Source organism: Motacilla alba, chromosome 1 (genome assembly GCF_015832195.1).
Source record: "Motacilla alba alba isolate MOTALB_02 chromosome 1, Motacilla_alba_V1.0_pri, whole genome shotgun sequence".
Classification (NCBI taxonomy): domain Eukaryota; kingdom Metazoa; phylum Chordata; class Aves; order Passeriformes; family Motacillidae; genus Motacilla; species Motacilla alba.
This window is the reverse complement of record NC_052016.1, coordinates 99,703,908-99,718,462: the sequence shown is the minus strand read 5'-3', so window position 1 is coordinate 99,718,462 and position 14,555 is coordinate 99,703,908. Positions and strand designations below refer to the sequence as shown.

Genomic DNA, 14,555 nt, shown 5'->3' with positions numbered 1-14,555 from the left:
ATAGAAAGAGTAATATATATTGTGCACTTCATTTGTGAATGGGAGAAGCCATCTTTAGTAGGTGACTGCCTTTGGAAAATGCAAAATGGATGTATATCTGAATGTTTCATTGTACTGTACAGTATGCATATTGTTTGTGGTTGCATATATCAATTAAGTGTTTTGTTTTATATGAAAAGGACATCTGTTATGTACAGTTGAAATAAATTTTGCATTTGCTAGACTGTGACTTTAATATTTAATTATTACACAGGGGGAAAGGACAGCAGAACTTGTAACTTAACACGTCCTCTTCTCCCTATGCCTTCTTTCTCTTCCTCCTTTCTTCCCAGAGGAATCAAATGCTGAGATGAAAGACCTTTTTTGACATAAGTGTGTAATCTTTGTTTAATGTAGTTGACACCTACAGGAAATTCAATGTACTGGGAAGTATGTATTCTTCTATATCCTCTTTTTTGTAAAAACAATTTCAGAGACATTGCCATCTATAGATTGTTTCTCTGTTGCCTTCCTCTCCTGTTAAATTGATTGTATTTTCTTCCTTTTAGTTTTTTGTGGGGTTTTTTTGTTGTTGTTTGTTTTTTGGTTGGTTGGTTGGGGTTTTTTTTGGTGTGTGGTTTTTTTGCTGCTTTTTTTTATTTGTTGTTGGGGTTGGGGTTTTGGTTTTTTTTTGTTTTGTTTTGGTTTTTTTTTGTTTTGTTTTTTGTTTTTTTTTTTTTTGTTGTTGTTGTTTTGGCTAGTATATTCCCAGTAGAAGCATGGGCTGAATTATTGGAACAATCTAAAACCTACTTTCTGTTGCCAGAAAAGAAATTTTATTAATAGATTAAGGGTGTATATAACGTTATGTGTTTTCATGATTTAATATTACAACATTTTTATTTTAAAAGCAAGTGTTATTCTTAGTGTTTTTGCTTAAAAATTGCTTGCATATGAGTGAATTTAAACAAATCAGTAAGCTAATATATGTGCTAAAATGTTTCCATCAGAATCAATGTAATAATCACCCCTCTCTATTAAAAGATCCTAACTTTGTTTTGCTATGATTGCAGCAGCTCTAGTCCTGCAGCCATGTGCTTGGAAGTTTTTGCATTGGTTAGTGAAATACAGGCAGTTTAGTGGAGTAGCTCTTTCCAAATGTTGTCTTAGGAATCTCCCATGTCTTCAGATGGTGTCTGTCTTCTCAAACTACTCATTCTGTTCTTACATGACTAACACTTACATATGAAGTTATATTTTGTTCCACTTTGTTTCCATTTTACTCATCTAAGCATATTGCTGTAAACTGCCCCAATCAGTCATCTGAGTCATGTGGGGTTTTATTCCTGTTTGTGGTTCTCTATTAGTTAAAAAAAGACAAAACAACTTCATGCCCAAACCTTTTTTAATATTCCCAAGAATTTGCAAACAATGGTGTATCATATACAGTGAACTGAAGTTTAGCTGATATTTGACTTCTGATTTGTGTTTTCTTTACAAAGATAGGCAATGATACCCTTTTGATTTTGGCAGATCTGTAGCACAGACTTTTTCCAATTTTTAAATCTCAACACATGCAGAGTCTGGGAGCAGCATTGTTAGAATTGTTTGTATTAGGACCTCATGAAAAATTTATTAAGAAAGAGAAGGTTAATTTGCCAGGTCGGCTCATCTGCTTTAACATATTTAATATAATAAATGCAGTGACACACTGAAGATTTAAAATGACAAGTAATAGTTTTTTTGTCTAACATTTGCTTCACCAGGGAATCTACATGTCTGTACATGCCAGTGGTTAATGGTAGATCAAAACTGTTGTGTATGCACACACTTGTTTTTCAGTGGCAATGACTCTTGTCATTGAAACTCAAGCAGATTTAATTTCTAAGAGCTTCTTAGCTTGTAAAGTTGGTGAAAAACAGAATTGTCTATTTACAAGTACTGTTTCAAATTTTTCACCTTTATCCCTGTCTTGTTCCCCTCCTTACCTCTCCTAATCACAGTAAAGGTATGAAGAAGTGAAGAAAAGAGCAATACTTAAAAGCTGTGCAACAGTCTTTGCTCATAGCCTCAGATAATACTGTGCATTTTTTGAAATTACCACCATGCCCACGCATCTGACTTCCATACCTTAAATTAGGACACTCATCGTCTTCTATGACTTTGAGCCTTTTACCAGCTGGAGAAAGCTGTTCTTGGTTGACTGGGGAGAGCTGTCTTTTAACTCATGCCCTGAAATTAGCTACTCTAAGCAGATGATGTGAATACCCACCTCCATTTTTCTCTTTGCTTAAATGGTTCCTGGACAGACATGGTCTTTGGATATAGGCAGAGATTTCATATCCAGTAAAAGTGGAAAGGTTCTGAATTTCATCCCCCTTTTCTTACTTCCCTTCTGCAAAACTTCTGAACTCCCTTCATATTTGTCTGCTAAATGATTCAAATCAAAGGACCAGGCTGTTTACCAGTACAGCTCTTTCTGAAGCCTGGCTTCTCTCACAAGCCAGGATGATGTCATATAAAAATGGCATGGTGCCCAGAGAAATTGTGGATGCCCCATCCCTGGGGGTGCTCAAGGCCTGTTTGGATGGGGCTTTGAGCAGCCTGGTCTAGGGGAAGGTGTCTCTGCCCATGGCGGGGGGTTGACTCTGTGTCAACCATTTTGTAAGATGTCGTGCTCCTTTTGGGGGAGAGGGGATGAAAGGCTGAAGTTGTGAGTTACGATTGCAAACAGACGTGAGTGAGAACCTCTGTGACATTCAGCCTCTGCTGTAGTCTCTTCCTGGTTTGGTGTTAAGATCATACTCCAGGGCAAGGAGTGACACTCTACCTGTTTTAGGCAGGTGTAAACTGAGCTTTTCTCATGAGGTGTTTCAACCATGGAAGTACCCAAACAGGTTCCAGCTTTCCTTATTTATAGAAATGCTCAGAACTGCTTGCTTGTTTAAGGGTGATTGATTTAGCTGGAAAGGGGATCAGACACTGAAAGCCAAAAGCAGGGGGCTGTTCCTCACTGGCCTATTCTTGTATTTCAGGTGTTCTACCACATTATGTAGGCAGTTGTTTGAGGTCAATTTAAATATAGTCATTTGGCCTTTTTGACTTGAATAGGGTCTTGTAATAAATACAGTGTGAAACTTGGATGCTTAGGATTGAGGAATAGCAGATATGGCAAACTACAGTAACTTGATTCTCCCACTCTATTTCATGAAAATGTGGAGCCTGTCTCAAAGGTGTTTAGGATTATCTGAGCTGTACAAACTTCCTAAACTGTCCTTTCAGTATTAATTCAGTGGGAAGTGCCCACTGTACTGTAACACAACCCTCTCGTCATGTCCTAAAGCTGTAGCTTTTTTGCAGAGGGAACTGGTTGCGCAGGGGGTAGGCCTAAAGAACTTGATGAAGGCACAAGGTGGAATTTAGGGGATATTGCTGAGTGCCAGTGATGACTCTGCTTGAAGTTACTTCCAGATGTGTAATTGCAAAAAAAAAAAAAAAAAAAAAAAAAGCCACCTTAAAAAAAAAACCAGGATAGCTGCTGTCATTAATGGTGCAGAAAAGCGGGATTTTGAAAAACCTTTCTTTTGCCTTTAGAACTTGACCCCTCATGTCTGATGTTACTGTGCATGTACTCATTTGATGACCGGATCCTTTGTGGCAGGGAGATGTGCTGTGTGTTTGTACCTTTGATACTCAGCATGTGCTTGCGGGGTTTAGGAAAAAAATCTACAATAAAGAAAAACCCTCCAAAGCTCACAAAACCCAAACCACAATCAAGGATAAAGTGTGGGGGTTTTTACATAAGTATGAACCATAAGAGCAGCAAGAGTTCTGACATACAAATAGGGATTTGTATGACCAAGGGTATTGGAGCAGTGAAGGCCAGAGTGGAACTTGTGTTCCACAGTAGTTACTGTCCTGTGGCACAGGAAGGTCAGTGTTGACAGCAGCAGTGTTCCATTGGGTGTGTTTGTGTAGCGTGAGGTCTCCTTGCGTTTATAATGTTGAAGTGCTTTGTGTGTCTGTGCAGTGTTTTGTGCTGTGCTCTCCTGTGCTTTCATCAGGATATGCTGCTGTAGACATCTGCTTCACATGCATGTGTGTGTATAACTGAACAGCTGGGACATTTGTTGTCAAGCTGTCTCCTCTATGCTATTTGTGCTTTGCAAGGACCTGTGTTACCCTGCCCAGGCTGACAGTTGGATGCAGCTCTGTACAGGGGAAAAATGCGTGCTCCGTTTGGGTAATGAGAGTCACGGCTGAGAAACGTGCGGCAGTTCGCTCCCCTTGGTCATTGTCTCCCTTGGCCTGTGCTGGGCTGAGGTGTGCTCCACATCAGTACAGAGATCCAAAATGCAGTCATGTGGTAGCAGCTGCTGCCAACCAATTCCTAATACAACATTTAATTCAGTTCTGTGTTAGCTGCAAGGCTAATAAAGCAGAGCAATAAGCAATTAACTGAAATAAACATGAGAGCTTTTTACGGAGACTGACAGCACAAACAGGGAAGTGTCCTTGAGCTCCCTACAGAATTTGGATGTGTTTGTTTTATAGGTTGTTCCTTCTGGAAAATAAGTGGAAGTGTATTAACCCTTAAAAGATTTCTTCACTCCGTAAGAAGAACTTACAGCTTTCAAGGACAAGATTCTTTCTCAAATCTGCTGTTCTCTTTAGTCTATATAATTTTGACAATCACATACTGATACGTTAGATCTTTACTGTAAGCTTAAGGAAACTTTTTTTCTGCATTAAAGACATTTGTCATTGTTTGCTAAAATAATTTAAATAGCTAAACATATACAGCTAAGATAGGATCCCTACAAGCTCACTGTTCAGAACTCAAGACTGCAGCTGTTTGGGAAGTTAATATTTTGTAATGAGTGTGATTTATTCAACATTTTTATATATTTGTTTATATTTTGTGTTTTACCATAAACCATAAAATAAAAGTGCTGCTAGCACAAAGCAGCTGTTCAGCAACTAATTTCTCTGGGCAGGCAAGTGCTCTGTAGTACCAAGTTATCCATTTCAACTGTAAGAAACTTAAGAAATTCCTGGTTAATCAAAGTTCACTACAGTGAATTTGTGACCTTGTTTGGTGTACCTTGTTTGTTAAAACTGATGTCTTAGTTAAAAAATGTAAGAACTTTGGTGCTTTATCTGCAGTGTTTGAACTCTGAACAAATGCTTAGACACCAATTTATTTACAGACCATCTTAAAAAAAAAACCCTTCTAATTTGTTGCAGCCGAATTGAATAATATTTATAGACTTATGGGTGGATGCACATTTCTGAGTTGTAGCTTTTCTAGTCAGAATTACATTTTTATAATCTATATGTTTTATCTTGATATTATAAATTGTAATATATGGAAAAAGTCCTGACGATGTTGGAATGTTTTGAATTTTTATCATCAAACCATGAAGTGCTTTTTTAAACACCTATTAAATCAAAGAGTGTGTGTCATTTGGTAGGAATGTATTGTAGGACTAAAAGGTTATCTGTAAGAGTATTTGCATGTATATGTGTGCACACACAAAGTGGGGTGCTTATAGTGTTTTGGGAAAAAAGGTTTTTACTTCTTTTAATTTAATTGCTGTGTCATTTGATGCCACTGTTCTGCTCCTTACTGACAGAGTAATGGGTTTAGAGCAGAATTATTTTGTATTTGTATCAGTGTGAGATCAGAATCTGTCCTTGACACTTAAATTGCTGTTACTTAAACACAGCTATGTCTTTCTCAGTCTGCTGTGGGGAATTTGCACAGCTTTTACTGATGGTTGAAAAGTGCACTGTTGTTTGAACAGTGTAACATCCCCATCAGTGACTCAGGAGTTATGTCACCAGTGGGGTAGGGGTGTCACACAACCTTTTGTTGTTGTAAGGCTGTGGTTTCAAAAGTAAAAAATGCGTCAGTAACTCGTGTAGAGGGAAGGGGGAAATGGAAAGTGGTATACCTTGGTCATGGGGTGTATAATGTGGTGAATGAAAGAATAAGCTTTAAAATGCCCGGGTGGTATTTGTGAGTTGCTCACTTTGTAATTTATTTTTACAACAGGTTCCCGAAAAGAATCAGCTCCTCAAGTCCTGCTTCCAGAAGAAGAAAAAATTATTGTAGAAGAAACTAAAAGTAATGGTCAGACTGTTATAGAAGAGAAGTAAGAAAATGTTTAATGAATGATGAATTAAAGTAGTAAACTTTGCACTCTTCCTCCTGTCTCCCATTATAGTAGGGGGTGTGTGGTTTGTTTGTCGTTGGACTAGAGCTGTTTGGAGTATGCTGCCACTCCTCTGAGTGCAGCTGGCCTTCTTTTAAATGTGTGGTTTCTTTGTATATGCTGTGCAACCTATTCCACCCATGCCAAGAAGTGATGTGCTTCACTTACAAATAATTTTTCCAAGTGCTGTCAGACTTCAGTATTAAATTGATGTCATCCTTCTAGTTAGCATGTGGTGTCATTTGACTTTTTTGGTAAAGTGAATGTTGGAAGTGAAACTACAGTTCTGTCCTAGAAAGCATTAATATCGACCAGCAGAGGTCCATAAGTGCTTGAGAGGTGTTTCTTGTCACAGAAGCTGGTAACAAGTCCTTGCCTTACTGTATATAAATCAGGATTAGAGACAGGTTTGTTTTTTTAAACACAGGTCAGAAATTATCTATTAGGTGTGGGGTGTTTTTTATTAAATTGCATTTCATTAAACAGTTTTGTCTATTAATAGATTTCGATGTGTATTTCTGAAAACTGTTGTCACAGATTATCTTCTTTTTTTTCATTTTAGAAGCCTTGTTGACACAGTATATGCATTAAAGGATGAAGTACAGGAGTTAAGACAGGTTGGTATCTTGCTACATTTATAGCAACATGGAGAAAGAAAAGATGGAAGGCTTGTTATAAAACTAAATACGGCTTGCAAGTTCACTTTGACAGTCATGAGCTTCAATTTTGGACTAGATTTACTTTTAAAAGTAAAATATCATTTGCTAAAAAAGTACTCCCTGTTGTTGTCATCAGTCTTCTGAGAATAGCATTGAGCATTGCTTCTCTGAAGCGAATTACTAAGCTGGTTTTGGATGTTGCAGCTTCTGAAATGGTGGAAGTGTTAAGCAAATTCAGTTGTGCTGTATCACCAGCAAAGTAAGCTTAGAGAGACTGAGAAATTGTCTCTGTAGAAATCGTAGTTGCTCGAGAACACTAATAAAGGCCTAAATAGAACCAGATATTTATAGTTCTAAAATGATACTATCTTAAATAACCTGAACACCTCTATGGATCAGTTCTTAATACTGCTCATTTCCAGAGACAAGAGTCCTTTTCAGTGCCTATCACATGGCTTTTTAAAAATGAGGGCTTCACAATAGCTCTGGGTGCTTTTTTGTCACTTGTTCTAAATATCCACCATGATTGAATAAAAATGTCACCTTATCGGGGCATAGCTTGTTTTAACCATGTTAATGGTGCTGCATGCAGACTTTGCTTAGTGTATAGGTGAAAGGAAGCATTGGATTTTCCTCACTATGCAAGGTGTACATTTGCTTACCACCCTGACTCCAGAAGTTGGATAAAATTTCTTGTGTTAATGTAAAAAGGATTTGTGTTCAAATTTCTTCAGGTCTGTGTTAAATATGATTTTTTTTGCCATCTGTAACCACGTCTAGTATTTCTAAGGATGTCATGCATAGTCCTTGAAATAGGACAGTTGATGTGTTGCATACTTAAATTCTGCTGGGTTCAGCATATAAAGAATGAGTATCCCAGGTTAGAGCTGAATTTGGCAGTCTTTTAAAAATACAATTCATGTAATAAAAGCAGCAGTAATAGCCCACTAATACTCCTGTGGCCTCCTGCTTTTGTACAAAGAATAAATGTGCAGCCTCACTGAGGCTCTGCACAGCTCCCTGACCCTTAAACAAAAAGTCACCTTCTCCTGAGCTTCATGCCACAGCTCTCTTTTCTGGTGCCTTTCCAAATAGATTTTCTTCAGAATCTTACATCTTCCAAGCAAAGACACATTAAAGCCTGATTTCATTTTCTAACATATCAGGAATTCAGGAATCTCTTCTTAAAAGTATTTATTTGTCCACTGCTCTGATGCTGCCAACCAGAGAAGGGGCAGAAATAATCTCTGAGCTGGCAAGGGCTTTTTTGGATAAAGGCTCTCTGGAAATACCTCGTGTCCTGGTTGGTGTAGACACCAGATAGCAAAGTGGGATCCTCCCTCGAGCAGCTTCCATCAGTTATTCGTAGCTGTTGTTCCACAGGCAATACACTTGAACTGGTCCTGAATTGGCAGACTTAACTTAAATCTGTTCCTACATAAAATAATGAACTTTCCAAGTTTCTTAACAGACTTGAGGAGGGAGTGGAGTTAATGAGGTGACAGACCATTGTTGTGTGTACAGACTAGAGAACAAGAAGCTACAGAGCAGTGCCACAAAAGAGACCTGGGGGTCCTGGTTGATGGCAAGTTGAACACGAGTCAGCAGTGCCCTGGCTGCCAGGAGGGCCAACCCTTTCCTGGGGGGCATCAGGGACAGCATGGCCAGCTGGGCAAGGGAGGGGATTGTCCTGCTCTGCTCTGAGCTGGGGGGCCTCACCTCGAGTGCTGGGGGCAGTTTTGGGTGCCACAATAAAAGAAAGATACTGAACTATTGGAGAGTGTCCAAAGGAGGGCCATGAGGATGGTGAATGGCCTTGAGGGGAAGCCGTGTGAGGTCACTTGGTCTGTTCAGCCTGGAGAAGAGGAGGCTGAGGAGAGACCACATTGTGGTCTACAGCTTCCTCATGAGGGGAAGAAGAGGAGCAGGTACCAATCTCCTCTGGTGACCAGTGCCAGGACTTGAGAAAACAGCATGAAACTGAGCCAGGGGAGGTTCAGGTTGGATATTAAGAAGGGTTTTTCACCTAGGTGGTAGTTGGGCACTGGAACAGACTCCTCTGGAAGCCCAGCACCCCAGGTCACAGCACCAAGCCTGTCTGAATTCAGGAAGCATTTGGACAATTCTTTCAGGCACATGGTGTGATTCTTGGGGTGTCCTGTGCAAGGTCAGGAGATGAACTTGATGAGTCCCTTCCAACTTAACTTACATTCTATGGTTTTATGATCCCATTTTTTTTCTAAAATGTCTGTAAAGGACAGCTAATGGGAGTCCAGGTGGACCCTTGGATTGAAGACCTGTGCTTGTTTAACAGCATTAGACTTGTCTTGGGGCCTTATTTCAATGTTATTTTACCTTCTGGTTGCTTTCCTACTGTTCCCAGCATCACCTTGACCTGTACAGGATTAAATAGTGTAAAGCATTCCTGTCCCTGTCATCCTTATGATCCTGTTGTTCATTTATTTCATTATTGCCTGATGGCACTAAACAGTGAGAACTCACTTGTTAATATACATGTGGAGAGATAGTGCTCCTTGAAATTCAGACTTCTCTTAGAATGCTGGTAGTCATCAGTCTAGTTTAGAATCTAGTCACAAAACACTTTTCAGAGAACGTATTGGTTTTCAGGATACTCCTTTCAACTATTTACATTCCTAATGAAGCAAGTTGATTTGCATTAAGTTTTAAGCTTTTTGGAGATTGAAACCAGTTAAAATCACGGGAAGTTCTTACAGGGGATATTTACTCTGCTTACTGCTCCATTTCCCTTCTCCATTAGCAACAAATATATTCTACTCCTCATTGATCAGATTGGAGCAGAAGAATTTAAGGTTAGTGGCCATCTGTTACTAGCACTTGCTGTATAAAGGGCCCCTAAGTACAAATAGGAAGTAGCTCAGTTTCCATTTGGTAGCTTTTGTTGCATTGTGTGAAATAACTGTGTGTAACTTGTGAATTTAATAGAAGCTTTGCTTTTGAACAGCTAATATCAGTTTTATTGGGAAGAGCCTTCAGAGTTTGTAATTGACAATGTATGTGTAGTCAGATCTGTTAAATGCCCCCCAAACCAACCAGTAATATCTCTGTCTCTGTTAAACAGGATAACAAAAAGATGAAGAAATCATTAGAAGAGGAACAAAGAGCTCGCAAGGACTTGGAGAAGCTTGTTAGAAAAGTTTTAAAGAATATGAATGATCCATCTTGGGATGAAACCAACTTATAACCACTTTTTCTTTTCCCCTTCTTCTTTCTATTGAAAGACCAGTTGTAGAACTGAGCTGGGAAGCCTTCTGACATTAGTCAGTGTTGCATCAAGAGCACTATAAAACAGGATTTAACTGGATCTAGTGATTTCTTGCTCTGAACATACAGAAAGAGTCAAGCCATTTACTGCAGCAATCTGTACTTTAAGCATGGAGACTGTGGATCCTGAACTCTACTAAACTTAATTTGTTTGCATCCAAATTACCTCATTTTGCAGAAAGTGCAGCACCTGACTAAAAGTCCATGTTTTTCAGTGGCTTTTTAATTAAATATATATTTTTCATGTAAATAGTTGTAATTTAGAATGCATATGTGATTGATGTATCAGGGCTGATATGTTGGGGTTTTTTTCTTGTGTTATTATAATGGTCACAAGTGTTAGAAATGATGGCAGTACTGTCTTACCTAAGAAAGGTCAGAGTTCTTTGTGGATAATTATGAATTAGTTCCAAATTACCCACTCACCACACGTTCAAATTTAAATCCCTGCTTTTCCTATTTACCACTATATTTAAATCCTTTACTGTTACCTGTTACTTTAAACAGTTTACATTTCCTTAAGAACAGTATTAAAATACAGGAAATTGTTTATTGACAGTAGAAACAATTTTTAACAAATCTAATGCCCACAATTTACATTCTTGTTTGGCAGACTATATTGTGCTTTGGCCACCAAAAGACTGATGTACTTGCCTGCTTTTTATGACTGTGATTTTTAGGTGTTTATGTACTACATTTTCTATTGTTGTGCTTAAACATACAGCTGGCTGATAATCATACAGATCATACAGATCATACAGTTTGTTAAAGGAAAAAATCAGTCTAATCCAGGATTTTGTGAATAAATTGTTGCTATTTATATTTTATGGTCACAGCAATTAAATTTTAGCTAACCTTTGTGCATAAGACACATGGGCTAGGCCAAACTTCATTCAGAGCTTTGTTTCTATACCACTATATAAGACTCTCTGTTGGGAGTTCCCATACTGTGGAAGCAGTTATACCTTTCCCACCCTTTTTTCTTTGCATGATTTCTGTCCTACTGGGATTTACATGGAAAGAAATGTGGAAGTTAGATTTTTTTTTTAATCGTACTGTAACTCATAATTTGCACTGCTGACAGATTTTTAAATACATAAAGGAACATTAATTCCCTAGTCTGATAGGTGCAATCACTGCAGTTTCTTGTATTTAAAATAGGAGATGATACATCACTGCAAACGGTGAGCTTCAGATGAAGCACTTAAAATACTAATCCCATTAAAGCTCATTGTTTTTATGGATTTCATCAAACTTTGGATTGACTCCAGAGAGTACAGCTTTCTGAGGGGTTTGTGTTCAGTTGAGTCAGAAGTGCAGGTATAGCACAGACTTGAGTCACCCCTTTTGTCATTCTGATTTTCTGCTGCTCTTTTAACTCCTGCTAAATGTAATGTTCAGACTTAAGCAAATGTTTGTACAAACTTTAGTGAGTTGGAGCCAGGATGGTTTGGGTTGCAAGAATTGTCATGCACATTTTGAATCTAATGAAAAATCTACTTTTAAAGCTACTCACTTTTTTCAGTCAAGAACAGCTTTTTTTAAATAGGAAATTCTGTCAATGATTACATACTTGAAAAACAATTCTGTGGGAATGGATGCTTTGTAACCTGAGTAGACAAGTTGTCTCTTTTAGAAAGCTGAATATCTTTGTAGGTGTCTTGTGTTCCTGCAATTTGAAAATGTTTTCCTTTAATTTTAAAGGAGGAGAAAATGAAAAACATCTACATTACCAGTTTTATATATTCACAGAACTTTAAATTTCTTAATTATTGTTACCAAAATCTTCCCTTGATGTTTGCGGTTGCACAAAACTGTGTACTGACATGTTATTTATCTTCACATTTAGAAAATATCCTTGCTAAAAACTAAGTGATACTAACCCCTGCAAATGCATACTATCATGGCCAAATTTAGACTTGGGAAAGCGAATATAATTAGAATTTTGCTAACATTTTCACTTTCTGACATCCAGGGTATTTTCAGGGTGATTTTTAGTTTTCAATTGAGCGTATGTGAAAGGACATTCCAGAGGAAGAAGCATAAAAGGAAAACATTAATCTTAGCAGTATTTAGCAAATTTTAACTCAGGAACAACTTCCATCATAACGATTTGTTTTGCATTATATTGTAAAAAGTGATGTTGCTATGTAAATCTGCTGACTCTTAGTACTGTGATATGAATAATTTCTGACAGTACCCCTACATTGACATCTAATGAACATGCCTTAAACACTGGGATGAAGCAGTCGTTAGCTATGACCAGGACTTAGGGACTGATTTTATTCAAGGTGGATTGGGAGGACTAATTTTTACACAAACACACACACACACAAAAAGGAGGCAGAAAAGAAAATTGACCCAATGTTGTAGGTAGCTTTTGTCTCTAGTGCAGAGAGCAGCTTCTGGCTTTTGGGAACCAAGAAGTACCTGAACTTGTTTTCATTGACAATTTGTTACAGTGTATATAGATTGTAAATGTCACCATGGACCTTCTGAATTGTTGGAAACTTTACATAAGCATGGATAAAAGGGGCACTGTTTATTTAACCTATTAAAGGGTTGTTTGTTTGCTCTCATCATTTAGGGATGAGGAGATGAAGCCATTTCTTATCCTATAGATGTGAAGCACTTTCAGTTCTGAACTGTCCAAAATGTAGCATAACATTTCTCTGTACTTACTGATGTATGTGTGTTTGTCTCACCATGTCATGACATCCTAAAGATTTGAATAACTGACTGCTTTTGTATAAACCTTTTAAATGCAAATCATTTAGGGAATTTAGAGTATCTGTTTACAGTGTCTGTGAAGAACTCTAGTTTAGATGTCACAATAATATCCTGGTATCCACTACTAAAGCTTTTATGCTACACTGTAATTAAACCATGAATTTTTTCCCCTACTCTGTGAAGTGTTGTGTTTCATCTAATAGGTGGGCTATGAGATAAAGGAAAATTGCTTTAATTTTTTTTGTCGTTCATATAAATAAGCACCTCTCCAATTTAGTAGCTGCTATACTATCTTGAAAGAGCTTTTTCATGGTCTTTTATAATAGTAAATTGATGCCTGGAGAAAAAGAAATTAAAAAAACAAAGCAACGGTTGTTTAGGGGGGTGAGAAGGAGGATCTTAACTGTCTTACATTGAGAAATGTTCACTTTATTTGGCAACCTGACCTGCTCAGGTAATGTAAGAAATGGAGGAGATCAAAGACAGAAAGTAGTGAAAGGAAATAAAGTAGGAAACACTAGAAACTGCATCAATTGAGTAAAAAATGTCTACATGCATGATTTATCTGAATAGACAGAAATTTGTGATGTGTGTGCCATAGAGACTTCTTGTGGTTGGTGTTGCCTGAAATAGGGGGGAGTGGGGTGATTTTTATGGTAGCAGAATCATCAGTGTGGCTCTATGCCAGATGGTGGGATGGGTTGAGGAAAAAAGTGCAGGGAACCATTTGTTTGAAAAGATGGTTTCAGTCTTTGGACAAAACATTTGAAGGGATTAGTAACATCTTGGGTGTGTGAAATGATAGATTTATTCCAGCTTAGTTCAGCAAGGAAATGTACTTAGAACTGAGGATTTTATTTGAAGCCATTTATAATTATTCTCAGAAGCATCACTTTGCAACTTTTCTCTGGGTTCATCACTGTAAAGATGGATATTTGACACAATTTGAAATGGTCATTTCCTTGTCACCTGAAGTGTTTTGGGGATTTTTCTTTGAATGTTTTTTATTGTGGTGGGTTGACCATTGCTGGCTGCCAGACCCTCACACAGCCACTATCTTAGTTCTCTCCCTCAGCAGGAGATGGGAGAAGGAATAAGATGAAAGATCTTGTGCATTGAGATAAAACCTGATTTCTTATTGTTCACAAACAAAAAAACTAAGCCACCTTTCCCTTACGCCACTTCTTAGGCTGATCTTGACTCTTCCATTTGTGTTGCCCCTGTCTTCCCCTCTCCCCCCACCAATCAGTGCAGGAGAGTGGGAATGGAGGTATTGGTCTGTCCATAACAATTCCTCTTTCCTGCTCCCCCTTCATGATCTTCCCTGCTCCAGTGTTGGTCTTCTCTACAGCTGGCAGTCCTTCAAAGATAGATATGCTCCAAGGTGGGTTCATCCTGGGCTACAGTTCCTGCCAATGATCCTGCCCCACTGAGGGCTCACTGTGGACTGCAGATTCCTTCAGTGCATCTGCTGCAGTGTGGACTCCTCCATGGGCTGTAGGGGAAAACCTTTTTCACTGTGGTGGTCTCCACAGGCTGCAGGGGAGCCTTCTCCAGCACCTGTGGCACCTCCTTCCCCTCCTTCTCCAACCTGGGTGTTCACAGGACATTTTGTTGCACTTCTTCCTCACTGCTGCACTCTAAAATGGGTGTTCCTCAAGGCACT

At 38.4% G+C, this 14,555-nt stretch overlaps 1 protein-coding gene across 11 annotated transcripts in view; it reads left to right on the top strand.

The window, feature by feature from the left end:
- ARHGEF7 (Rho guanine nucleotide exchange factor 7) overlaps positions 1 to 13,062 on the top strand; it is a 115,845-nt gene extending 102,783 nt beyond the window's left edge. For 9 of the 11 annotated variants that reach the window (XM_038127891.1, XM_038128070.1, XM_038128230.1 and 6 more), the window contains 3 exons: positions 6,038 to 6,137; positions 6,760 to 6,814; positions 9,957 to 13,062. In XM_038127891.1, the coding sequence (XP_037983819.1) occupies positions 6,038 to 6,137; positions 6,760 to 6,814; positions 9,957 to 10,079 (278 nt within the window). In that variant the 3' untranslated portion in view covers positions 10,080 to 13,062. The remainder of the gene's footprint in view (positions 1 to 6,037; positions 6,138 to 6,759; positions 6,815 to 9,956) is intronic. The other 2 variants (XM_038128154.1, XM_038128564.1) reach the window with 1 other exon arrangement.
- Positions 13,063 to 14,555: the final 1,493 nt, after the last annotated feature.